This window comes from Paramormyrops kingsleyae, chromosome 7 (genome assembly GCF_048594095.1).
Source record: "Paramormyrops kingsleyae isolate MSU_618 chromosome 7, PKINGS_0.4, whole genome shotgun sequence".
NCBI classification, from domain to species: Eukaryota; Metazoa; Chordata; class Actinopteri; order Osteoglossiformes; family Mormyridae; genus Paramormyrops; species Paramormyrops kingsleyae.
This window is the reverse complement of record NC_132803.1, coordinates 13,474,983-13,500,365: the sequence shown is the minus strand read 5'-3', so window position 1 is coordinate 13,500,365 and position 25,383 is coordinate 13,474,983. Positions and strand designations below refer to the sequence as shown.

The 25,383-nt window shown below is 44.5% G+C and overlaps 2 protein-coding genes across 3 annotated transcripts in view; both read right to left on the bottom strand.

Annotated features, from left to right (window-relative positions):
- The window catches only part of LOC111842224 (unconventional myosin-Ih-like), a 39,223-nt gene extending 25,421 nt beyond the window's left edge, over positions 1–13,802 (bottom strand). Inside the window, exons 1-10 of one of the 2 annotated variants that reach the window (XM_023808633.2) lie at positions 13,616–13,802; positions 13,396–13,509; positions 3,238–3,399; positions 2,535–2,650; positions 2,026–2,224; positions 1,843–1,923; positions 1,585–1,764; positions 1,232–1,330; positions 976–1,089; positions 534–605 (exon numbers count right to left, since the gene is read on the bottom strand). In XM_023808633.2, the coding sequence (XP_023664401.1) occupies positions 534–605; positions 976–1,089; positions 1,232–1,330; positions 1,585–1,764; positions 1,843–1,923; positions 2,026–2,224; positions 2,535–2,650; positions 3,238–3,399; positions 13,396–13,407 (1,035 nt within the window). In that variant the 5' untranslated portion in view covers positions 13,408–13,509; positions 13,616–13,802. Of the gene's footprint in view, positions 1–533; positions 606–975; positions 1,090–1,231; positions 1,331–1,584; positions 1,765–1,842; positions 1,924–2,025; positions 2,225–2,534; positions 2,651–3,237; positions 3,400–4,806; positions 4,883–13,395; positions 13,510–13,615 lie in introns of those variants that run through there. The other variant, XM_023808634.2, reaches the window with a different exon arrangement.
- Positions 13,803–20,444: 6,642 nt separating this feature from the next.
- ddx55 (DEAD (Asp-Glu-Ala-Asp) box polypeptide 55) lies at positions 20,445–25,329 on the bottom strand. The gene is made up of 14 exons (XM_023808321.1): positions 25,014–25,329; positions 24,852–24,902; positions 24,668–24,754; positions 24,478–24,569; positions 24,344–24,406; positions 23,845–23,994; positions 23,428–23,617; positions 23,005–23,087; positions 22,796–22,927; positions 22,442–22,534; positions 22,221–22,335; positions 21,775–21,943; positions 21,310–21,608; positions 20,445–20,936 (listed from the first exon to the last, which is right to left on the bottom strand). The coding sequence occupies exons 1-14, from the start codon at positions 25,119–25,121 to the stop codon at positions 20,802–20,804; spliced, it is 1,767 nt and encodes a 588-aa protein (XP_023664089.1). The 5' UTR covers positions 25,122–25,329; the 3' UTR covers positions 20,445–20,801.
- Between the last annotated feature and the right edge of the window lie 54 nt (positions 25,330–25,383).

Here is a 25,383-nt window from a genome sequence, read left to right as displayed (position 1 = left end):
GGACTGTAAGTGATCGACTAGCTCTCTGTCTGCACAGCATGACATCAGTAGACTGTCTTTGACAAACTAACTTGGAGGACTTGTATTTTTAAGCATTCAAAATTGTACTGAAGCAATTCAGGGTAACTGACACTACACAATGATGTGATGATGGTGATACTCATTCAAAGATTCAAAGATTCAAAGAACTTTATTAATCCCAAAGGGAAATTGCTTTGTCTTGGTTATACAGTTGCTCTGATTAATTTACTGGGAAGAAAGGGAAAACAAGGAAATAGTATAGGAAAAAGTATTAGAATGGAAAAATATAGATATAAAAATTTAAAGAAAAATACCAATAAGTAGAAGTAAAATATAATAAAATTAAATTAAATATAGCACACATGTTTAGTGCTTACATATAATAATACATATAAATGTAGTGCTTCTGAATTTCTACAATCAACTCATGCTTTTTGATACATTATTTCTGTATTTGGTGATCAGGCTCATCAAACAAACACCAGAAGGACTGAAAAGGTAGGATTCTTTACCTCCTCAGCCCTGGCCTCAATCTTCCGGTGAGTCATGCCCTCCCGCAGCACTTGCATTGGGACCCCTAGCAACTGGACATGAAGGTTAAGATCAACCAGAAGAGTGTACTTTTACAATAACATCAACATGAAAAGCATGGGAGCATCTTGCGAAGGCTGAATAAATAATACAATGTTGAATTATGACAGAACGATGGTTTTTTTTGTATCTTATCTTGAATTTATAGGAGTATAGTTCTACCGTTCACACAAAAGCAAGTCGACAGGTTTGGTGAGAAAACCATTTGCTGTCATTATTGCCTGGTTTAGCCCAATGGGATACAGTAAAATAACTAATGGAAAGTGGTTAATCCAGTGACATTCCCAAGAGTAAATTCCCATTTACTGTACATCCAGAGGCTCCATACCTGTGCAATCCGGTACAATCAGGTGAGCATTTTACCTTGGAAAGCCAATGCAACTCTGTGTTGCTGTTCAAAGTGGCATATCCCCGATAATCCGTCTGAAACTGCATGTTTCCAAGGTGCAGGACGCTGGCGATGATCCCAAACAGGTGCTGCATCACAGCCAGATGATAAGCGGGTGAAAAACTCACAGTGACACCAGCTGGCCACCAAAATAACACAGAAACATAACATACAAAATGATCAAACTAATCAGTTCAGCCCAGGTGTCTGAATTCATGGGTACAGATTCACCTCCATTTCACCCTCGCTGATATCGATGACAGAGAGAGCTTTGCGTACAGTCCTCCAGTCATTCTTGTCATTGATGGAGCTCACCCTGGCACAATCCCCCTTTTATAAGGAAAAAAGGAAGAAGTCATGTCAGTCTCCAAAGCATGTGTTGGATTATAGTGCTGTCAAAAACTCTGTGGGATGACTGTGGCATAACCCTGCCCACACAGAGATTTAGGATCAAATGGATCAAATATATGACCAAAGTCATTTGACTTCTGTATGTGTGTGATAGGCAGTGATTCGAAGGCTAGTAAAAGTATTCCAATCCTCCAGGCCCATTGGATCAAGGTCTCCACATTTCTGAGACTTACCTGCACTAGGTAGCTGTACTTCTGGCAATCCCGCACCAGGCCCAACCAACGCAACATCTCGTCTTCCGCACCCTCCATCAGCTGGTAGAAGATGTGGAAGTTCCTCTCACCATGGTTCTGATGGACCACGCGGGACTTCTCCAGCAAATAGCTGAGGATGTGTCCACCTACTGCCTCCCCCTTAGAAACAACTGGAGTTTAGACTTCAATGAACAATGCAGAAAGATTTCACCCAAAAATGGTCGGCTCTTTCTGTACCTGGTGGTCAAACTGGATGTCCATGTACTTCCCGAAACGACTGGAGTTGTCATTCTTCAGTGTTTTGGCATTGCCAAAGGCCTGCAAAAATAAAGGAAAATGTCAGAAGCACTAATATTTATTAACCCATAGGCTCTTCTGCACTAGCTGAAATACTGGACGGTTCGCACGTGACCCTCTGACCTCCAGAACAGGGTTAGATAGGAGAAGCCTGTCCCTCACAGTATCCAACAGTTTGGTTTTAGGGCAGCTGACCGCATAGAACTGCAGGATCTTCTTGGAGGCCTCTGTTTTGCCAGCCCCACTCTCTCCAGAGATGAGAATAAAGTGATTGTTGCTCTCCATTATCATAGTGCGGTAGGCGTTGTCCGCCAGGGCGTAGCTGGACAAGACAGACCCTGCTCAGTCATTCTGGTAGCTAGATAACTTAAATGTACCATTTTTAGCAGAATTAATGGACATCACTTTCCAAACTTCGTTAGTGGTGAACACACATGTTTTCATAGAGGTATAGGCCTAATATACACAGACATACAAACAAAACTGATGCGACAAAAGGTTTTTTAGGTGTGAACACAAACACACGTTTTAATAACACATATTTCCTCTGGTGTCTCATTTTCTGTATCCTGTATCCATTATCTGAGATTACGCACACACTCATTGTCACTGTAACACGATAGAATACTCACAGATGGGGGGGGAGTTCAAAGAAGTTGACACCCATGTAAATATCCATCTGCTTTTTCGTATAGATGTTGAGCTCTTTGTACGGGTTGACGGACACGAGCAGAGTGCCGATGTATGTCTGAGGGCGAGAGCTGCTAGATGAGAGTTCTTTCCTTCTGTATCCCATCATACCACAGCTATAGCATGGTGAGTCAGGACTGAGGTAGGGTTAGTGTACAGGAGTGATGTAAGATTAAAGAAAATAACTATACACATTGTAGGGGTGTAACCATGTACCGTGGTACAAAATCATTCATTAATGTCAACGCAAGAGGGCACAAAAGGCATAATGTCAGTTTTACTTTGAGATTTTATTTTTGCATTTTGCACTGGAGCCTGCAGAATAAGGGAAAAAAAGGCAAGAGAAAATGGTTTGAAACCAGCTTTTTTTTGTAAATGTACAGGTCCAAAAAGGAATAAATAAGAACTGTGAGATATTAGTTTGTTTTCAGTCTCATTTTGTTGATCATTTTGTGAGTGTATCAAACCATGGGCCCTGAGCTATTTATTGAACCCAATCATGAGTAGAGTGTAGAGAACAGCAACCTCAAACTCCTATGGTCAAAGCAATAATACTGTTAGAGAAACCAATTTCCCCCCAAAAAAATATCAATATCAAAAAGATGAATAATAATAAGACTTAGTTATTCAAAGCAAGAGACTCACGTAAATGAGATTCTCATTGAAACGCTTCCTCAGGTTGTCCAGGAAGGCACTCTCACTCGTGAAGGCATCCAGCAGCACAAAGTCCTGGATTCCCACTCTATCACGGGCTGTCAGAGCCCCCTCCATGTCCAGCAGGATCCTGCTGCCGCCGGTCTCCTGGCTCTGCAGAAACCAATAACAAGTCAGCCTCAGGAGCTCCGTAAGCTAGTCAGCAGATGGGCCGCTGCATGTAAAGTTCCTTTACATTCCAGGAAGAAAACAGCTTTTTATGTTTTTATTTGTGTCTGTGCCCTGGGTACTAATGGCCGAGAAAGTAATGATCCGAATTCACGCCTTTGTTGAATGTGGGCCGCAAATTCTAAAATATACAACTGTGTAAACTGGCAAAAGCATGTAAACTACAGAAATCGTTTCGTATCCCAGTGCCATAAACGAATAATTGCCTGCGATGCAACAGGAAGGTTGAAGGACGCGCCTCTTCTTGTTGGCATCCTGTTTGCCTCACACTTATCACTTTCTGCCCGGTATGTGTCACCAGGTTCACTGATCCATCTCAGTCCCAATGTCAGGCAAGGAAAGTCCAATCTAAGTCCAGTCTGAAGGACTCCTGGCCGCTATCAGTCAGCCTCCAATGACTGTCCATCTACCATTGTTTGTAAGGGAAAACCTGAAGGTGAACTAAACCAGACCCTCCTACTCGGAGTGTGAATCTCAGGACGGGACCTATTATCTAATCTGCTTCCGCGTTCCATGTAACTCCGAGGCAATCGCTCACTTGTCAGACAAGAAGTGGGGTCATGTACAACTATCCGTCTCTTTCCAAACCCCAAGCCCACAAACAGCTGCTTAAGGCTGATTTAAACTTCTGCGTAGAATCTACACCGTCTGTATGGTGTAGCTGCATGCCCTATACAGTAGCCTGACACCTGTAGTTACTTTTCAGGGGAGGTGCACGTCAGGCTGTGGCGTAAACTACGCGTATACACCATGCTTACACAGATTCTATATTAAGTATAAATCAGCTTTTACTCTGAATCCCAAAATAAAAGTCTTTAATTTAATGGCTAATGGAAATTTGCCAGACAAAACCATCTGCTATACAAAAAATGATGGTATTAAAATGAAAGTTCAGTTTATAAATTAACAGTACTCCCACACACAACGTTACTGTGCCAAAACCATCATTCCTTGCCGTGGATTCTGGTACACGGAGGAGCGCTCATCCCATCACTCCTGTCTGCCAGTTTCCGTGCTTCAGCCTACCGCAAAGCCCACCAAGCTGCACATGTGCCAGCACACTATCATGTCATCAGTTACCTGTGCATTATTCAGGCACCTGGAGATTAAACTCCATGCCGCACAATTTCACTGGTCTGCTGGCTGGTAAAAGAAGCCACCCGCCTTCAAAGCTTTTGACTTCCCCGGTTAATATGGCTCAAATTACTGGCTACAAGATGTTTACACCGAGAATGTGCATTAATGTGGTCCCATGCCTCATCTTTCAGCCCATCACTGTGTCTCGCAAGTCACTCCATCCAAAACATTGAACCTAAAGTTGAATCTCCCTACCTTCAATGATAATGCCTCATGCCTCTTCTCTAGCAAAGAGCTCCTCTTTCTATTTCTAAGGGAACATCTTTGATCATTCCTAACCAACCAAAAAAAAAAACCAACATGGAAGGAAGCGCTAAGATATGCACCCACACCACTTCCACCAATAGGAAGCCATTATATACTCGGGTTATGGGGGGGGGCCTGAATTCATCGTGATGTGCTAGGGTGAAATATCATTTTACAACAGACACCACAGCCACTATAAAATACAAAGTGCAAGATTATTGAGATTATTTTCTCGGTACAGTTTTTGGTATTTTTTTGCTGCTTTTAAGATAATTTGGGTTTGAGGAGAAAAAGAAAAAGAAAAAAACATTGTAGCGGGTTGAGAATGAAGTAGGATATTTATATTCTATTTTGTTAACAATATGCTTTATTCATTAGTTTTATCACATAAACTTACAGTTTCTGAGACACACCCCGTTCACTGTGAGCCCCAGTACGCACCCCCGCGCCAGCCAGCTTAATCCAGCTCATATTTATAGGAAAACTGCTATTTTCACTCACAGGAAAGTGCCAGTTACAGTCATGAGACAGAAGATGACAAAGGACAAGGTCACAATGCTCGATTCATCACTTTTTACAAATTATTTTTATCTGGATTTCCTGATTTCATTTTCACAGGAAAGGAAACACACACTACTGAGCATATGCTCTTTCTCCCTCTATCTCTCTCTCACACACACACATGCAAATGTATACTCATATCTTTGTGGGGACTCTCCATTAATTTTTATGGGCAAAACCCTAATCCAAGCAATGACAACTTTAACCCCCCCTCAGCCCTAACCTTAACCATACTGTAAGTAACCACACAAAATACAATTATTGGCATTTTCAGTATTTTGATTGTAGTCACAGATTTTTATAAAATCAAATTTCCCATTATGGGGACCGAAAAAAGGTTTTTTATCACATTGTGGCCACATTTGGTCCTCACAATGTAATGTGTATCTGAAACACACACACACACACAGACACTTAAAGGCACCCTGACATCTTACATGTATGTCAGCAATGCCAGGTGGTTGTTGGCAGTGAATAAGGCAGGTTTCTGGCCCCTTCCTGGCCCTCACCTCCCAAGCTGGCCTATTAGAAGACCTGCTTATGGTCCAATATGGTTAGTAAAATGACCACAAAAAGCCACCCTGTCTGACTGCAGGGAGAGGCTGTCTGACCCAATACTCACTGGCACTAAGGATTGCTCCCATGAGCTCGATTGTGTCCCTGCAACCCCTTTAAAATGAAGGTCGTGAGGGGTATCTAGGAGGGGCAAAGAAGGAACCTCGCTCTCCATGCCTTTTCGCTGCGAGAACGTTGGTTGACATTTCTGTCCAAGGTCAGATCTTTCGAAATGCAATGTCAGGGGCTTCCAGAAGTCCACATTTGGGTCTTGTGAAAGCCCTTAGGGTTCAAGGCAGGGCAAAATGACCAGAAGGGGCAGTCACTGCAGTTGTCATCATCTGCATTCAACTCGGCTCGTCCATTGGACCTTTAATTAAGATGCCTAAACACATTTTTTAAAAATTATATAACTGGGGCAGAGCAGCTGTATAACTGGGCCAGATAAATATACATTGCAATGTGTTAAGCTTTGGAAGTAACAAGCAGGCAGGCAGGTACTATAAAAAGCAAACAAAGCAAATTAAAAATTAACAGTTTTACCTCATATTTCTTATTCCATTTGACATTTCATATAAGACTCAAACTCCAAACTCAAATCACAATTCACCTAATGGAGGGAGGAAACCAGACCCCTAGAGGACACGCCCAGAAACATGCAAACTCCACCCACTTTCAGAGCAAACTCATTTAGGTGAGTGATGTGTCATGCTTCAAATTGTCATGTACCGTTTTTAATGATTTAATAACATTGTTCTTCAGTGTCTATTGAATTTCTGTTTTCCATTGTCACGTATAAGTAATGCTGAGGAATTGTTTTTCTTATTTATAGTTTTGTCCTAGAAATGTTTTGCCTACCCATTACATTTGCAGTAAACTGAAGGAGTTACTGGGGCACAGACAAGACACATAGCCACAGACAGACCAACAGAGAAAGACAGACAGACAGAGACAGACAGACAGACAAACAGAGACAGACAGACAGAGACATGGAGAGACAAATTCACAGAGAAATGGAGCTCAAACTGTGGGTAGACGGACTCACGAGGCAGAATGATGACCTCATTTCGATTTCAGACTTAGCGTCGGAGGCGGAGCAGCTATCTCACTAGCCTCACCTGGTCTGAGAGGCTGTGTCACAGCCTGAATCCCTTCATTTGGGCTATGAGAGGTGTGGGATCCAGTTACTAGAAGACAAAGAGACCCCCATCACCTGCAACTGATACCTCTAATCCACCCCCACCCCCTTTTACTCTCTTTCTCCCACAAAAGTGCCCATGTCTTCACATCACTCAGGACAATCCATTTCCAAGGTAACAGCACCATTGGAAACACAGGGGTCTCCATTCCATCAGTCTGTTACAGGACCAGCAGTTAAAATGGATTTATACATTATCAGTAATCAGGACAGATAAATGTGCACACGTACCTTTATGCTCTGGCTTAGCGAAGGTCTCAGATATGACAACAAGTCACAAAAGCATCAGGGGCTTCTCTTTGAAGCACTTCCATTTGCGGCAGCTCAATTCTTTTTGCTACATTTCTCAAAAAGTTCTCAAACTCGCTCCAGTTAGCGTGCTAAACGATCAGACTGCAAGTTTACAGGCACCTTGCTCTATATTGGCCTCATATTTACTGTAAACACACAGATCACAATTCAGACAACTTCCCTGGTAATCATTAAAGTGTCCTATATAACAAGATGAAGAATACCTCTATGTCCACATCCATTCAAGTTTTCAGTCAGTCCTGATTCTTAACTCTGGCTTTCCCCAAATGGTCTACATCTGTTGCTCTCTCTGTAGACAAAGCAGTTTCTTCAGACAGCGCCCCACATGATCCTGTTGGCTACAAGCGCCTCCTTCGTCCAGATCCATGAGATCCCTTAGCTGCTCCACGTGTGCCATAGTCAGCCCCTTCTCCACATGCCTGTCACTGGGCGTGAGAGTAGGAAAGACTGGGGCTTCTCCCTGGCCCAGCGCGCAGCACCAGGCCTGGCTCCCAGCTCAGAGGGATGCAGACCTTATTCAGTGCTTACCTGTGTGTCCGTGGGCACGCCTCCCCTCCGTGTAACATAAGGATGCCGAAACACTATCACCCCTTCTGTGGCAGCTCCACTTCATCCATAGCCTGTTACTGATCTTTGATTAGACAGATACGTTACTGGCTAATTACAGACTGTCTACTGGTTCAACCTCCACACTGAGGCAGAGGGGGGCTGAAGTCAAGGAAATACCAACTTTTAGATTCACTCATTGAGTTTGAGCAGTCAGGTGTCACGTGTGTCAAAGAGCTAGATTAGTGCACTGAAGTCTACATCCTGTGAATAGACCGCAACTGTTTCCTCAATCAATGTCAAGTGTGGCCAGTAACATCCTTCACAAGCAGAAAGGAAACGCAGTGATATTATGGCACCCAGTCAACAGCTGCATAACATGGCCACTTAGTGCCTTATACTGACACTTTATTCATGCAGTCATTCATTCATAAATTTTTTTCTACAAATACACACAGATACAAAGACTATCTTCTTTGGAATATCAATGTCCACAGCTGGGTAAAGAATGGGGACATATTTTTACAACAGTGAGGGCTATTTTCTATGTGTGTGTGTGTGTGTGTGTGTGTGTGTGTAAGCTGTGCATATAATTACATACAGACACGCACACTATATTGCCAAAAGTATTAGGACACCTGCCTTTACACACACATGAACTTTAATGACATCCCATTCTTAATACATAGGCTTTAATATGGAGTTGGTCCACCCTTTGCAGCTATAACAGCTTCAGCTCTACTGGGAAGGCTGTCCACAAGGTTTAGGAGTGTGTTTACGGGAATTTCTGACCATTCTTCCAGGAGAGCATTTGTGAGGTCAGCACTGATGTTGGATGAGAAGGCCTGGCTCGCAGTCTCTGCTCTAATCCCAAAGGTGTTTTATCAGGTTGAGCTCAGGGCTCTGTGCAGGCCAGTCAAGTTCCTCCACACCAGACTCGCTCATACATGTCCTTATGGACCTTGCTTTGTGCACTGGTGCGCAGTCATATTAGAACATGAACATCCACAAACTGTTCCCACAGAGCTGGGAGCATGAAATTGTCCAAAATGGCTTCGAATGCTGCAGCATTAAGAGTTACTTTCACTGGAACTAAGGGGCCAAGCCCAACCTCTGAAAAACAACCCCACACCATAATCCCCCCTCCAACAAACTTTACACTTAGCACAATGCAGTCAGGCAAATACTGTTCTCCTGGCAACAGCCAAACTCAGACTCATCCATCGGATTGCCAGACAGAGAATTTATCACTCCAGAGAACACGTCTCCACTGCTCTAGAGTGCAGTGGCAACGTGCTTAACATCACTGCATCTGATTCTTTGCATTGCTCTTGGTGATGTAAGGCTTGGATGCAGCTGCTTGGCCATGGAAACCCACTCCATGAAGTTCTCAATGCACTGTTCTTGAGCTAATCTGAAGACACACAAGGTACCACACTTGAATTCACTGACCTCCTGAGAGTGACCCATTCTTTTGCAAATGTTTGTAGAAGCAGTCTGCATGCCTAGGTGCTTGATTTTATACACCTGTGACTATGGAAGTGATTGGAACACCTGAATTCAATGATTTGGAGGGGTGTCCCAGTACCTTTGGCAATATAGTGTATATACATACACACATGTGCACACACACACACACACACACTGTCATGCATCGGTGGCACAGAGTGGGGAAGCAGGCACAGGAGTCCAGGGATTCAGGGGAACGAGGGATTTATTTGGGGAGAACACACTTGGGAACACAGAGCTACAGGCAGGACTGACGTCAATGACCAAACTGGGGCAACATTGATGGAAACTCACTTATATACACAACAGCAATTAACACAACTAGAAACCGCTGATAACACAGGGATTCCACACAGGGTAGATGAGGGAGCGTGGCACACAAGAGGATCGGTACGATCGGGGCATCATCACACACACACACACACACACACATCACACACACACATCCCTGATTGGAAGATGGATGCATGTATAGACATATACAAAAATAGATGTACATATAAACATTCACTGATAAGCCAAAAGACTATCAGGTTCTGGCTGCCCCACACCCAGTTAGCGGTTTGTAAAACAGTGCATGTCAAGGTCTGTGATATTTAGATAGTAAGCTAACATTTGATACTCATAGCCAATATGTTGAATGCAGAAGAAATGGGCAGGGATACAAATCTGAGTGACTTTGACAAAAGCCAGATCATTATAGTCAGACGACTGGGCCAGAGCATCTCAAGGCTTGTGGGGTGCTTACGGTCAGTGGTGCAGAGTGCCTACTGAGCGTGGTCCGAGGAGGGAAAAAAACCACAAACTTTCCACAGGATGTTGGCCAGCTAAGACTGTCCAGCCTTTAAGCAGTCTCAAGTACATTCCATCTTTTCATCGGCCTCCGGTATGTAAGTGTAGCTGGACTATCCATGAACAGGTGGGTGTCTACCAATCATGTTAGTTCTTTCCCCAGTCAGGAACACTGGCTCCACACCTGTGACAATGCCCCTGCGGGAAGAACACCTCTGTCTGCTTAAATTTTAAAGTCAAGCATCCTGTAAACACTAATGAAGGTGTGTCACGTTACGGAGGTCCAGTGCAGGTGGAGAGTGGGTCATTTTAAAATGACTGACATAATCCTTAATTAATGGCAATTTTATTATCATCACAATTTATTTGCTTAGCAACTGCTGGTATCCAAAGAGGTGCATATAATTATAATTAAATTCCCTAAACTCTTTTGCTGAACCGTAGGAATCCATACAAAGCGTTTTCTGAATAGAGGTCCAATGGCAGTTATTCTAATGTGTTCTAACATGCAACCTTTCAATCAGAAGTCATTAAGCCAACGTAAAATGCGTGATCCAATATAACTACATGATCCCATAATATCTCACTGTCGATTCAGCCTTAACCAAAATAATGATGTCATATGTATGTGATCTGATCCAGCTGCCTCTAAATCAAAGCACTTCTTTCCCAGTGCTATCAGACTCTTCAACAGATCCCCCTACTTGTAATCAACAACAATGCAACATTTTCACAGTTTGCATGTCTACATTTGCATCAGCACAGACATTCTGCTCGCACATTTGAATTGCACATTTCAGGTGATGTATGTTGTCAGTATTGTATCTGTGTCAGCTTTCAGCACTGCACTACTTAGTCCTCCTGAGGGATTAACGTTCTGTATATTACAATTGCCCTAAGGGTCAAAAATGACCCGCCTTTACTAAACCTCTAAAATAAAGCAGCTTGTTTATTGTCATGTTTCTTACAGTAGCATGCTGTGCCAACAGCAATTTCCGCTGGCCTCGATCATGTGGCAATAAAGACTCTGATTCTGAAGAGAGGTAATCAGGGACAGCAAGAGGGCTGATCCTCAGGCCTCCATTGCGGGCGATGGACCAGGACAGCAGAAATCTCTGTGGGATCCCGGGGTGCTACATTTTCTGGGAATGGCAGTAACTGAGCTCGACTCGGATATGTGATGAGGCTTTAAGTTTTAATGCTGGGATGAATATTGCTCTTGTATCCTTGGGTGAGGTAGATAATTAACTTCCTTCCATTGCAAACAAGTACTTCACCTGGTAATGTGTAGGACCAATGCAAGGAACTGTCCCCACACACGAGAGACAGCTAAATACTAAATAAATAATGTCATTTGACTTCAGTAATGAGCAAGGCGTCTCCTTTCTCCAGCAGGCCATTAAGATGATCACAGTTTAGAAATATGCCACGTATCTGCAATGACCCATCACTCGACTAGTCTTGTCTGCTCACCTGTAACTATGCACAGACATCCATAACTTCAAAGAGGGGGGGTTCCCATCAAAGAAAGCATATGGAAAGGAAAACTTTGCAAACGATGCAAACAGTTGGGGAAGGCTGTTGGGTGAGATGTCACTTCTAAGACAACTCATGAGAATCAGGCTGGAGTCACTGCTTACTTGGAGCTCCTGGAAGAGTTTTGATGTCTGCGTGCAAAAAGCCTCTACTTTTAGTGGACCATCGCCACTTGCAGGCTCTTTGCCTCACCCATGCTGTCTATGCCACCCCCCATGCCCTCCGCCCACTGTCCACGGATAACAAGACGGTCTGCCATGTGATTTAGGAGAGCAAATCCAATTACAGGAGTGCCAAAGTGCTTCACTTCTCCATTAGAAACGCTGAATCAGGGGGGGAACTGATGACCCCAGCATCGGCCAGTCAGCTCCAGCCTCGCCATCCTGCCTCCCACAGTCTTTCATTTTAATGGCGTAACAGTCTAATGGGTGAAAGGCGTGAAGAGCAACAGTGCTGTAGTCATCAGTGGAAAAGGTCAACGCGGTCGTAGATGTCAAACCCCCAGACTGGCGTTATGTCATAAAGTTAACAGCTCCACTAGACTAATCCCTCCAGTAGGCTCTCAGCTACCCTTCCTCATGCTATGAACAAGGTCATGGGAGTCAACCAGGCCATCAAGAAGCTACAGAAACTCTTCCTTGGTGAATCTACCTATACCAATGACATCATATGACACCTGTGCTTGTTATTATTATGATTCATGATACTCAGAACCAAACCATTATTTCGGTCTTGCTTTTGCCCAATAGTATAGTACCACAGCTTTATTCCAGTTGGGACTTTCTGAAAAGAGTCCCATCTGTGACGGCTAAGGATCGGCACTTCTGCTTGTTGGATGCATGCTGGGGAAGGTGGAAACCCTCTAGGAAGACGTGAGGTAAACAATCCTACTGACGCCCTTCTACAATGACATCATGGCCTGCACGGGCGAGGAACGTCACACACCGAGCTCGACCTCTGAGCTGGCAGCTAATACCTTATTCATGGAAACAAACCAGCCAACAAGACTATCTCCAGGCTATGTAACTGCCTTCTAGGGCTGCCCAATCCACGAAACCCATAAAAATTAAAACATAAATAAACAAATACCAACAAAAAGTAACACTTCTCAAAAATGTCAGATTCCTGTCAGGTTATAAAACACGTAGATGTGACAGGGTATAAAAGCAAGCAGGTAGACATAAACAAGACTGTTTACCTCACAACAACGCTAACAAAGTCAGAGGCTGATTAGTATCAGAAATGTTTCCACCAACAACGCCCCATCCATCGGGGAGACAGAACCGCAGGTCAGTGACGGACCGCGGTTCATTCGCTCACCATTGTCATATCTGCCTGAAACGATAAAAATTACAATTGAACTAAAATCATTATAATTATTGTTATAATCATCTAAATGATATTTCAGCATTCTTTGATCTGCCGTGTTTCTATACTATGGTTTGTGGGGTGTATTAACCTGGCATCCTCTGCTGATCCTGAGAGTGAATAAAATGCCCAGCGGTAGCATCGCGGTCCAGCAGTCTCACCTTTGGGTTCATTGTGCTCCACCTTACGCAGGAGAGTGGGTCAGATTCTGATCCGGTCAGCCAAGGTCCAGTCAGGTCGGGTCTCCCCCTTCCGATCGCCGGGCAAGCAGGTCCCTGGAATGGAGAGGGGGGGTAGGCAGGTTGCTAACTAACTGGTGAATTGGGACACAGAGCCTCGCCTACATTCGCCACCTGGATTTACGACCCCCTCGTTACTCACCTGCTGCTGAAAGCGCACTTCGCTGTGCTCGGGGGTGGGTGTCCTAGTTCTTCCCTCTCCAGTATAGCCCCCCACTCCTGAAACCCCACACACAGCTGCCCGGACTGGGACTCTCAACCGATTTGAGCCATCAGAGTGTTTTCTTCCGGTAGGCTTAGCATGAAGAATCAGTGAGACCCCTGCTCACGAATAAGAAGGTGGGGAGAGGAGGCTGCAGTCGCTCTGCACGCAGCTCCGGGATAGAAGGAGGACAGTGTGGGTGTCTCATTCACTGTGGGGGGGGGGGGGTGACCTCTCTACATCAGGCGAGCGCTGCATCTCTCGTCAGCCGTGCTCTATTTATGGGTGGGGACACCCTTGGCATAAAAGCAGCCATTGGAGAGGGTCAGAGCGCCATGAGACGGGGAACCAACGAGAATCAGGCTTCTCGTATGCTGTAAAAGGTAATAGAACGCGGGCAAGTGACCAGGGAGTGAAGGAAGAGAATGGGGACGCGGTGCAAGACATATTACATAAGACTGACGTTACGACTGCGCTCCACATTTAGAATGGGATGGATGCCCTCTGAATCCAAGGGTCAGAGGTCACATCCTTTCTTTCCTTTGGATCGCTGCAAACAGCAATGACTTCCGGCTTGGGGAACCACAGCCCCCAGCCACATGTGCTGCTTACTTTTGTAAAGGGTTCACATCGGCTGATTCTGATCATTAGCCCGACCCAAAATCGTGAAACAAGCCTTAGGAGAGCTTTGTAATAATGAGCAGGGTGCTAAATAGGCACAGTTTTGCTTCTCCGTAGACTGACACCGGGACAAGTCTGCTATGTCTAGTGATCTCCTATGGCGCCCTCTGCAGGCCAAATGTTTGTGAGGAACAGCAGAATTGATGCAAGTGATGTAGCTGCGGATGGTGCCCCAGAAAGGGGTGAGAGACTTTTTTTATCATGCAATAGCATGCAGGAAGATTTTGGAGTCAGTAATTTTTTTTTTTTAAAGGAGCTACTGGATATCCAAATTTCCCCCTTGGGGATAAATAAAGTATGTATGTATATATCTATCTATCTATCTATCTATCTATCTATCTATCTATCTAATATATCATCTATTTATCTATCTATCTATCTATCTATATCTATCTATCTATCTATCTAAAAGCTGACAAGAACATAAATATTGCAACCAGCATGGACAATATGGCCATACTGATTAAGTGCTTAATCATGATTAAGTGCCATCAAGTCCGCATTAACTCCTATAAACAGCGTTAACTAACTACACTGCTCAAAAAATTAAAGGAACATTTTTTAATCGGAGTATAGCATCAATACAATTAAACTTCTGGGATATTGACGTGGTCAGTTAAGTAGCAGAGGGGGTTGTTAATCAGTTTCAGCTGCTTTGGTGTTAATGAAATTAACAACGGGTGCACTAGAGGGGCAACAATGAGACGACCCCCAAAACAGGAATGGTTTAACAGGTGGGGGCCACTGACGTTTTTCCTGCCTCATCTTTTCTGATTGTTTTCACTAGTTTTGGCTACTGCCAGTGTAACTACTGGTAGCATGAGGGGATACCTGGACCCTACAGAGGTTGCACAGGTAGTCCAACTCCTCCAGGATGGTGCATCAATACGTGTCATTGGCAGAATGTTTGCTGTGTCTCCCAGCACAGTCTCAAGGGCATGGAGGAGATTCCAGGAGACAGGCAGTTACTCTAGGGGAGCTGGACAGGGCCGTAGAAGGTCCTTAACCCATCAGCAGAACCAGTATTTGCTCCTTTGTGGAAAGAGGAACAGAATGAGGACTGCCATAGACCTACAAAATGACCTCCAGCAGACCACTGGTGTGAAAGTCTCTGACCAAACAATAAGAAACAGACTTCATGAGGGTGGCCTGAGGGCCCGACGCCCTCTAGTGGGCCCTGTGCTCACTGCCCGGCACCATGGAACTCGATTGGCATTTTCCATAGAATACCAAAATTGGCAGGTCCGCCTCTGTGCTTTTCATAGATGAGAGCAGGTTCACCCTGAGCACATGTGACAGACATGAAAGGGTCTGATGTTGTCAGGCATGCATACAAGCACATGGGGGCCATACATACTACTGAGTACGATTTTGAGTTGCTGTAATGATATTTCTACAAAATTGATTAGCCTGTCGCATCATTTTTTCACTTTGATTTTTGGGGTGTCTTTAAATTCAGCCCTCTGTAGGTTGATCATTTTCATTTCCATGAAACGTGGCATCCATTCATTCCTAACACTTTACCCAGTCCATATAAAAATATATATCCAACATGATTTTTTTTCTCATTGAGATCTGATGTGTTTTCAAAGTGTTCCTCTAATTCTTTTGAGCATTCATTCATTCATTCATTCATTCTTTTGAGCAGTGTAGTTCAAATGTAGTTACTGCTTATATTGAGATTCTTCTAGTTACTCCAAACTACAGGCACGCCCACGGATGGAGGCAAAATAACTAGCATGGCATCAGAAGATGAGTAACAGAGGTTACTGAGTGACGTTAGAAATGGCCCAAAGATGCTACAACCCCAATTCCAAAAGAGTTGGGACGTGCAAATTGTAAATAAAAACAGATTGCAATGATATGGAAATTTTATAAACCCATATTTTATTCAAAACAGAACATAGAAAACATATTAAATGTTTAAACTAAGAAAATTTATAATTTTAAGGAAAAACATAAGGTAATTTTGAATGTCATGGTAGAAACACGTCTCAAAAAAGTTTGGACAAGGCCATGTTTACCACTGTGTGACATCACCTCTTCTTTTAACAACAGTATGTAAACATCGGTGGCCTGTACTACGAAGGGGGTTTAACCAAATCAGACTTAACCCCGAGGTAATTTGCGAACGCGAGGTTAACAAAATCATGTTGACTCCATCTGGGCTAATCAGTACTACGACGCCAGTTAAGAAGTTGATTTGTTAAATCGGTGTTAACTGCATTGGAGTATGTGCGCGTTCACATATATGGAGCACGTTCGGCAACGCAAGGCACCGTTTGACTCATAGCGCGATCTCCATATGTTTCACGGAGGAAGACTGCATGCTAATTATGCAGCGTTATGAGGAGTTTAAATCAACCCTTTAAAGAAAGTCCAATACCACTGCAGGTAACAAAAGCAGGCAGGCTTGTTGGCAACGTATTGACGACGAAGAAAATGCATACGTACATTTTCACGGTCATAAAACGTGGTCTAAAATATCCCACGGCCGAGTATTATACAATGTAGTGTTTTCTGAAAAGAATTGAAATACTGTTAATAAATACAGAGGCTAACAGATGCGACACAATTCAGAAGTCACCTATTATATGCTGCTAAGTAATATAATGCTCCCTGAAGTTCCATTACTATATGTTACTCATAATGAAACCTAATGTTAACAATAACTGATCCGATTTCAAATGCAATAGTAGTGGAAAGCGTTCGTCGCAGCAAGTCAAGATGAAATATAGAAACATCATGTCAAGTGGTAGGGCTATGTATTTATATTTCTACTCATTATGAAAGATTTGTTGTGTCTAGCCTCCACTAATAGCGTGTTTCTATGTTTTACAGCTAATAATAAAAGGTGTCTGTTAATATGACACTTAATAGAAGGTGAGCCACTGTTTAACAAACAATTAAATGATTTACAACAGGACAAAACGAAAAAAAGAAGCATATGTGTAGTGAGAAAACGACTTGGAACCTGTCACCGCGGTTAAGTTAGCCTCATATATTCGATATTCAGTTTTCTGGCTTTAATATCTTTACGGAATTAAGTAAGGTGGCTGTTTTTAATGACAGAATTGTGATGTCCAGTACACAGACATCGATGCACACCGATTATTTTTCCGCTTCAAAACATTTTGTGATTTGTGCCAAATCATGTTAATCGCTAATATAATATTGGTCCTTTCAGCTGTAATGATATATGGTGGTTTAGTATTTTGGGCTCATGGCGACTGTTGCACACCCCTTTGTTTCCCAGATTGCTTTACATGCAAATTTTAATTAATTTTTGTATCCGTATACAGTACTGTGCAGTCGACAATACATGAATGGGTTAATAACTTTAAAACTATAGACAAGACAGGCACATCTAGTGAAGTGTGCTTTGATCAGTGGACAACAGGGAACAATGCACACCCCTTGGGTTTTCAGAATAACTTTCTCTGTAACAGTTATTAATGAATACATTGAATGCATATTATTTGCCATTGCTCCATTTCATACATATTAACAGAGAGAGCCCCTCATGATTCGCGCGCCAATGTGGTACGGATCATCCAGGTACGCCGGCATTGTTTTCGGAGAAATTGTAGTGGGAGGGGCGGTGCTCATATAGGGCTGGCTTACGCAGAAACCTCGACTTAAACAAGAACAAAAACTGCTCGGAGCAGTTTTGAGACTTAGGGTAAATTGCCATAGCAACATGTCTCGACTAAAACCTACCCACCTTTCGTAGTACGGGTTAATCGCGAAGTTACACCACACGTCATCAAGTTACTCGCAAAGTTACCCCGATAAGCCAGTTACCCCGCTTCGTAGTACAGGCCACCGGAGACAGAGGAGATCAGTTGCTTGAGTTTTGGGAGCGGAATGTTGTCCCATTCTTGCCTGATACAGGATTCGAGTCGCTCAACTGTCCTAGGTTTTCTGTGTCATATTTTTCTTTTTATGATGTGCCAAATGTTCTCAATGGGTGAAAGATCTGGACCGCTGGCAGGCCAGTTCAGCACCCGGACCCTTCTTCTACTAAGCTATGATGTTGTAATTGATGCAGTGTGTGGTTTGGCATTGTCACGTTGGAAAATGCAAGGTCTTCCCTGAAAGAGATGCCATCTGGATGGGAGCATTTGTTGCTCTAGAACCTGGATATACCTTTCAGCATTGATGGTGCCTTTCCAGATACGCAAGCTGCCCATATATACTAATGCACCCCCATACCATCAGAGATGCTGGCTTTTGAACTGAGCGCAGATAACACGCTGGGTGGTCCTTCTCCTCTTTAGTCCGGAAGACACGGTGTCCACGGTTTCCAAAAAGAATTTCAAATTTAGATTCATCTGACCACAGAATAGTTCTCCACTTAGCCACAGTCCATTTTAAATGAGCTTTGGCCCAGAGAAGACGTCGGTGATTCTGGATCATGTTCAAATACAGCTTCGTCTTTGAATGATAGCGTTTTAACTGACATTTGCAGATGACACGGCGAATTGTGTTCACTGACAATGTTTTCTGGAAATATTCCTGAGGCCATTTAGTGATTTCCATTGCAGAATCATGCCTATTTGTGAGGCAGCCTAAGGGCGCGAAGATCATGGGCATCCAGTTTGGTTTTTCGACCTTGTCCCTTACGCACAGAGATTTCTCCAGATTCTTTGAATCCTTTGATTATATTATGTACTGTAGATGATGATATATTCAACCTCTTTGCAATTTTACACTGAGGAACTTTTTTTCTGAAATTTGCACCTCTATTTGTCGATGCAGTATTGGGGGGATTGGTGATCCTCTGTCCATCTTTACTTCTGAGAGACACTGAAACTCTAAGATGCTCTTTTCATACCCAATCATGTTACTGACCTGTTGCTAATTGACCCAATTAGCTGCAAATTGTTCCTCTAGCTGTTGCTTTTTTGTACCACTAACTTTTCCAGCCTCTTATTGGCCACGTCCCAACTATTTTGAGACGTGTTGCTGTCATGAAATTCAATTTGAGCCAATATTTTTCATGAAATAGCAAAATGTCTCTTTCAACATTTGATATGTTTTCTATGTTCTATTGTGAATAAAATATGGGTTTATGAGATTTCCATGTCATCGCATTCTGTTTTTATTTAAAATTTGCACAACGTCCCAACTTTTTTGGAACTGGGGTTGTACACAGGAAGAGTGAGAACACCAGCCCCTGAAATATCTAGAAGATGTTAAACAAAAAATCAGTGTTAAGTTCATGTTGCTGTTCTGGCATGAGCTCTGCATGTGCTCTCCGAGGCGATCATAGTCATTCCCGTTCCTGCTGTCGGACTTACTCATAGACTGTGTGGGGAGTTTGAGAAATTTGGCAAAAACGAGTGAGGAAGAGAAAAGCCAACAAGAACTGGTCACCGAAAGACATTCACCTTCTGCTTGTACGGAAATATTTAGAATTCCATAGAATCAATACTGAGCAGAAGCAAGTAATTTGCCAGCACTGCTTTGTGTCTGTCGACAACAAAATCATCTTATTTGATCATCTTTACCTGAGAATTCAGTTGTTAACCAGAACATGACTTGCCTTTCCCACTAAAGACAGATTCTATTAGCATATAATAACAATGGTGTAGTTTATTTTGGGTACATTTTCAACTCCTTTTTTATATATATATAAATCCAGGCCTTGTTTTCTGGGTAGTTAGTTTAATAATTACTGGTTCTGATTGGTCAGAGGCTTCACACCTGGCTCACAGGTGAAGGAAGGCTGGAAAACCAGCAGTGCTCAGACCTCAAGGACCGTGATTTGAATAATAGGGGTATATAGCAATATATATCCAGCTGCTGCTTGGAAAAAAACACATCGACAGAGACTGTAAGGGATCCTAAGGACTCTCACAAAAGGTAGAAGATCCTGAAAAAGAGGGATCTTCCAAACCGCATGACATCCTCCCCCCTTCAGTTTGACCCCACAGGAAAGAGGCCCTTCTACAGTGCTGTCCCAGCCCTCCTGTACCCACGGTAACCAGCTTATGGATACTCTCTATTCAAGTATCCAGTGTATGGTTAACTAGCAACCACAAATAACTACAGTCAACACCACTGTAGAAATTAAGATCCAAGGTCAACCAAAAGTAGTAAAAACTTTAATTCAGGATAGATTTAATCAGTCTCTTCAGTACACAGAATTGCACTGATCCAAGAAAATGAACGGCATGTAGCCCGGAAGTACTCCATCCCAGTGTCCCGCACCACGGTACATGGCAGGAAAACCCTGTGACCACAACGGCCAAATTCATATGATACTGCCACCTACTGGTGACAAGGTGTTGTAGCACGTCTCATAGCTCAACAGAGATCTCCTGCTGAAGCCACCAGTCTGGTTCAAATGGTCCTTAGGACCTGAATGGAGCGAGGAGGCCGACGTCAGCACAGGGCGCCGTGTCACAGGTCCGCTAACCGCCGGCACGCTGCCTCCCTTTCACACGTCCTCCTCGGCTCCTGCAGTCAGGTGCTTCTCGAAGTCCTCCTCGCTGATCTTCCCCTTCTTCAGCCGCTTCAGTAGCCGTGTGTCGTTCAGCAACTCGTTCATGTCCGCCTCATCGACGTCAGAGTCCTGCGGCGAAACAGCAGTGTTAGCTGGGTGGCGGGCGTGGGCCAACAGGTAACGCCGAGGTGTAGGAGCTAGATCGGGGTGGGGAACCTGTTCCATGGAGGGCCGGTGCGGGTTTTTGGGATGACCTCTCAATCAGCCAATAATAAAACAGTGGTTCTCCACTCCAGTCCAGGGGACTCGCTACTATTGGCTGATTGAGAGGCCATCCCAAAAACCCACACCCTGAGCTACATGAAGGTCTAACAGTACCCGAGTTCAACGAGTAGGTTTAATTACAGGCCACAGTGCCCTGAATGCCCAGCCGCCTGTGTTTTATACACATCGCTTTGGCCGTGCATGAAAGCAAGGCTGAGGATAGAGAAGAAAGGAGTACCTCATCCTGTTTCCTTTTCGCTGCCATCTTTCTCTTTCGGTCTTTCTTGGACTTCTGCTTCGACCAGGCCTTGTTCCTCACAAAGCTCTTCCTGGGGGGCGCAGGTCTCGTCGCCTCCCTGTCCCTCTGCTCCGCCAGCTGTTTCTGCCTCTGCTTCTCCCGATTCTTGTCTTTGTAGCGGATGGCGTCAGTGTCCACGGCCTCCTCCACGAAGCTAGGGAATGTCTTCCCTTTCAACTCGGGCATCCGGGGCATCCGGAGCAGAGCGAAGCCCCGAGCAAGGGCAGCGAAGTCCAGATCTACCCCAGAAAAGGGCAGGGAATGACAGGTTAGAGCACTGCCCCGTTTCAATGTGTATCTCACTCATACAGACTTCACAGCGAATCCCTTTAGAACATGATAAATTTCATCATGAATGTATAATTATGGCAACATATACAGTGTCCCATTGTGACATAGGCTGACCTTTGACCCGGAAGATGAGGCTGCACTCGTGCTTGGCGTAAGCCTGGATGTGGGAGACGAAGGCACGCATGCCGCGCTCGTACACGGCCCGGTCGCTAAGGGCCGCAGCCTTCAGCTTGGGCAGCACGTCCACTACATCCTTCACTGGAGACATCTTCTGCAGAGGGCACTGGAGGGCAGGGGGGACACAGTTAGCCTGTCAGACTTCTTTTAGTCTTGGGGAGGACCCTTCAGTTACCAAGCTGTTTCTCCCGCATTTCATTCCTTCGTTAAAACACGACAGGCCTTCACCGGCAAAGTAGGCCATCTTAGACTTACCCTAGTTTCATGTTCAAAATTAATCCCACAGGGCTGCTACGTAGCTCTGCAAACCGAAATGGTTGCATGCTCCAAAGGCAGTGCTACTTCCCTGCACATGACTTAAGCAAATGTGACAAAATAGGCACCTTCTGGTTGATGGACAGAAAGTTGACATAAGACTCTTCCATGGGAAGGAGGAAAACCAGGGCGCTGCCTTGGTGGCCGATGCGTGCTGTGCGGCCGCACCGGTGAACGAAGGCACTAGGGAGAATGGAATCGTGTCAGGGCCGGCCCTCATCGACAGGCTGTGCTTCGATTGGGTGTTCCTCCCATGGGTGGGTGGTGCCTGTTATGCGACGACCAATACCTAGCGTTGCTGGGCGGGTCATACTGCAGCACCCAGTTGACCTCTGGGATGTCAATGCCACGTGCCATAACGTCCGTGCAGACGAGGATGCCACTGGAAAACAGCACAGACAACCTACACATTTCCCAAATGAATACACTGGAAGGTTAGTATGGCACTGAGGGAGACACTGGCATCAAGGTCATTCTGCAAGGACTGAAATGAAAGGAACGGAAGAAAAATTGAGGAGTTCAAATTTCTATAAATATCTTGTGAAAATGCATGGCTGTCCATAGCAGAAGTGCAAAATCCATGTGTAGCATTTGGGATAAAGAGCAGAGCTTCTGACTCTTTCACCCAACAGAACATCCTCACCTCTTCAACTTTCGAAACTCCGAGAAGATCTTGTTGCGCTTGTGCTTCATCTTGCCATGGATGCAGTGGACCGGAACGTTCTTGACCAGCAGCTCCAGGGCCCTGCCGAAGTACTCCACGCAGGCACAGGTGCTGCGGGGACAGGAAGCACGTGGTTAACGGCACCGTGCCAGGATCAGCGCCGGGTCGGTGAGCCGGCGGGCACCTGCCTGAAGAACACCAGCTGCTTCTCATGCTTGTGCTGCCTGAGGAAGGCGACCATGGTGTTAAACTTCTCCTCTGCCCGGCACACCTAGAACAGAGAGCAGGAAATGTGATGCGGCGACACAACATGCCGGGAGAGAAGCCAGCTTGAAACCCACAAATTAATGGCATCGTAAACAGAATGACCTTTGACCTAACAGTAGAGGGGAAGGTGATTCTCCCTCAATGTGCTGTGACAGATTTTCACTGGTGGTTCTGGATTATCTCAGTACCATAACTGGTTTCTTGAGTGTGCTGGATGTTCTTATGGGGGTTTTTGCTGGGTCCAGTTTAGGCGCTGGGACCTTCATCTTCCAAAATGCCATTTCACCCCCATTCCAAGAAGAGTTATCACCCGAACGACGGCAGAGGATAACATCGCGGTTTACCATATAGTAGTTGCAGAGCCGGGCTGGGGTCTTCTGGACGCTGCTGGCCGCCACCCCTTTCTCCTTGACGGTGATCCGCACTGGGTTGCGCAGACCGGCCCTGACCAGCTTCTCCAGCTCCTGGGTCTGTGTGGCCGAGAACAGACCTGTGCGACGCTGCTTGGGCAGGAATCCCAGGATGGTGTTCAGACTGGAGACACGGAGAGCCGTTTCAGTTTGTTATCAGTGTGCAATGTTTCATAAGTCCTGGTGTACATCATGCATACTGTTTTTTTAGTTCCTGCCAAGAATAATTAAAATATACACAATAATACAAATGAGTTATTTGCCAAAAGCAATTTAAGACTACAGGGGATAAAAAATTCTAAAATTACATAATGCAAAAAAGAGAGACAGATTCCAATGGGCTTCAGACACCTTGCTTCAAACCCCATGTCCAACAGTCGATCTGCCTCATCCAGGACTAGGACTTCTAGAGACTTCACACTGTTCACCATATCCAGCCCATCTGCCTTCCTCCGGAACATGTCCTCTATCCGGCCTGGGGTCCCGATAACAATGTTGGCCCTGTGGTTTACATTTATATATTTAACAGGCACCTTAATCCAAAGCGACCAAGAATGGAGTGTCAGCCAGCCACTGAGTCCTAACCAGCTGAACCAGACACTGCCCTGAAGTGAAAGTGCATTGGCCAGGAAATGGACCAGGGGCTCCCATGTGGCAAGCAAGAATTCTACCATTGTACCACTAATGTGCCAGTTGTCAAGGACAGGTCATGTACAGTCTCATAAGTATGGCAACCCACAATTCAGGTAAATCACAAAGAAATCCTTTAAAAATTAGCCCACCTACAGAAACAAGCTGAAGGTTTGCAAGAAACCATAATAGTGCAGAAAAAGAACAGCAAAATAGTTACCCATGGGTCTTCAGCTTCTCCACATCCTCAGCTGGGTTGCTCCCTCCAATCAGAAGTATTTGACTGTCATAAAAGGGATCGTTTAAGGTGCGAGAACCACTAAAAAGCACAAAAAAGTAGACAAAGTAACCAACCTGAACTGAGGGAAGCGCCTGAGGAACCCGCCCACCACCTCGCTGATCTGAATGGCCAGCTCTCGCGTGGGAGTGACTATCAACGCACCCACCTGGAATCGCAGCATCTGGTCATTCCGATGGCTCTCAGCCACACGCAACCCAGCTTAAGCTTCTCATAGAAAGAAACGCTACTTTGCCCGTAACGCACCTGCATTTTCTTTAGCTTCTGTTCGCGCTTCAAAAGGATCTCTAGTACGGGAATAACAAAAGCCAGCGTCTTTCCGCTGCCAGTCACCTGTATTCAATATTAAGACAAGTGTGTAACTATAAACAATCACACGACGTAAGCTACTTACGTAGAATAAGCTACAGAAAAGTCATTTATAACTTACCGCTTCGGCCGCCACATCTTTATTATTCATAAACAGGGGGATGCACGCAGACTGAAAGACACATTATGTATACTTTAATTTATAAGACTCAAACAGAGTGCTGAATAAGCTGGGCCATGCGTTGTATCAGCGGTCAATACGTATCGGTTTGCCTAGTGATACCTGAACAGGAGTCATATGTGTGAAGTTCAGCTCCGCCAGAGTCTGCAAAATGCCGTCATTCAGTTTCACCGGTAAACCATCCCATTTTCCCTCCGTTACAGTCTCCATTGCTTTCTGGACGTACGTGAAACAGGAGCGACTCTACAAATACATACACGTGTTCAAGACTTCCGGTACACCCAGAATTGTCGTCCGAGTGGAAACGTGGGACGGGCGAGAGGAGGGGTGTGTGTTTTCCAAATACAGAACAAATTTTTTCAAGAGCCAATCTAACATTTTAATCCCGTTTTGAAAAAGTTTTACCCCCTTGTGCAACGTTTGTTTCTTTCCAAATTACAACTAATGTACGCTTGTTAACGTTTTAATTTTT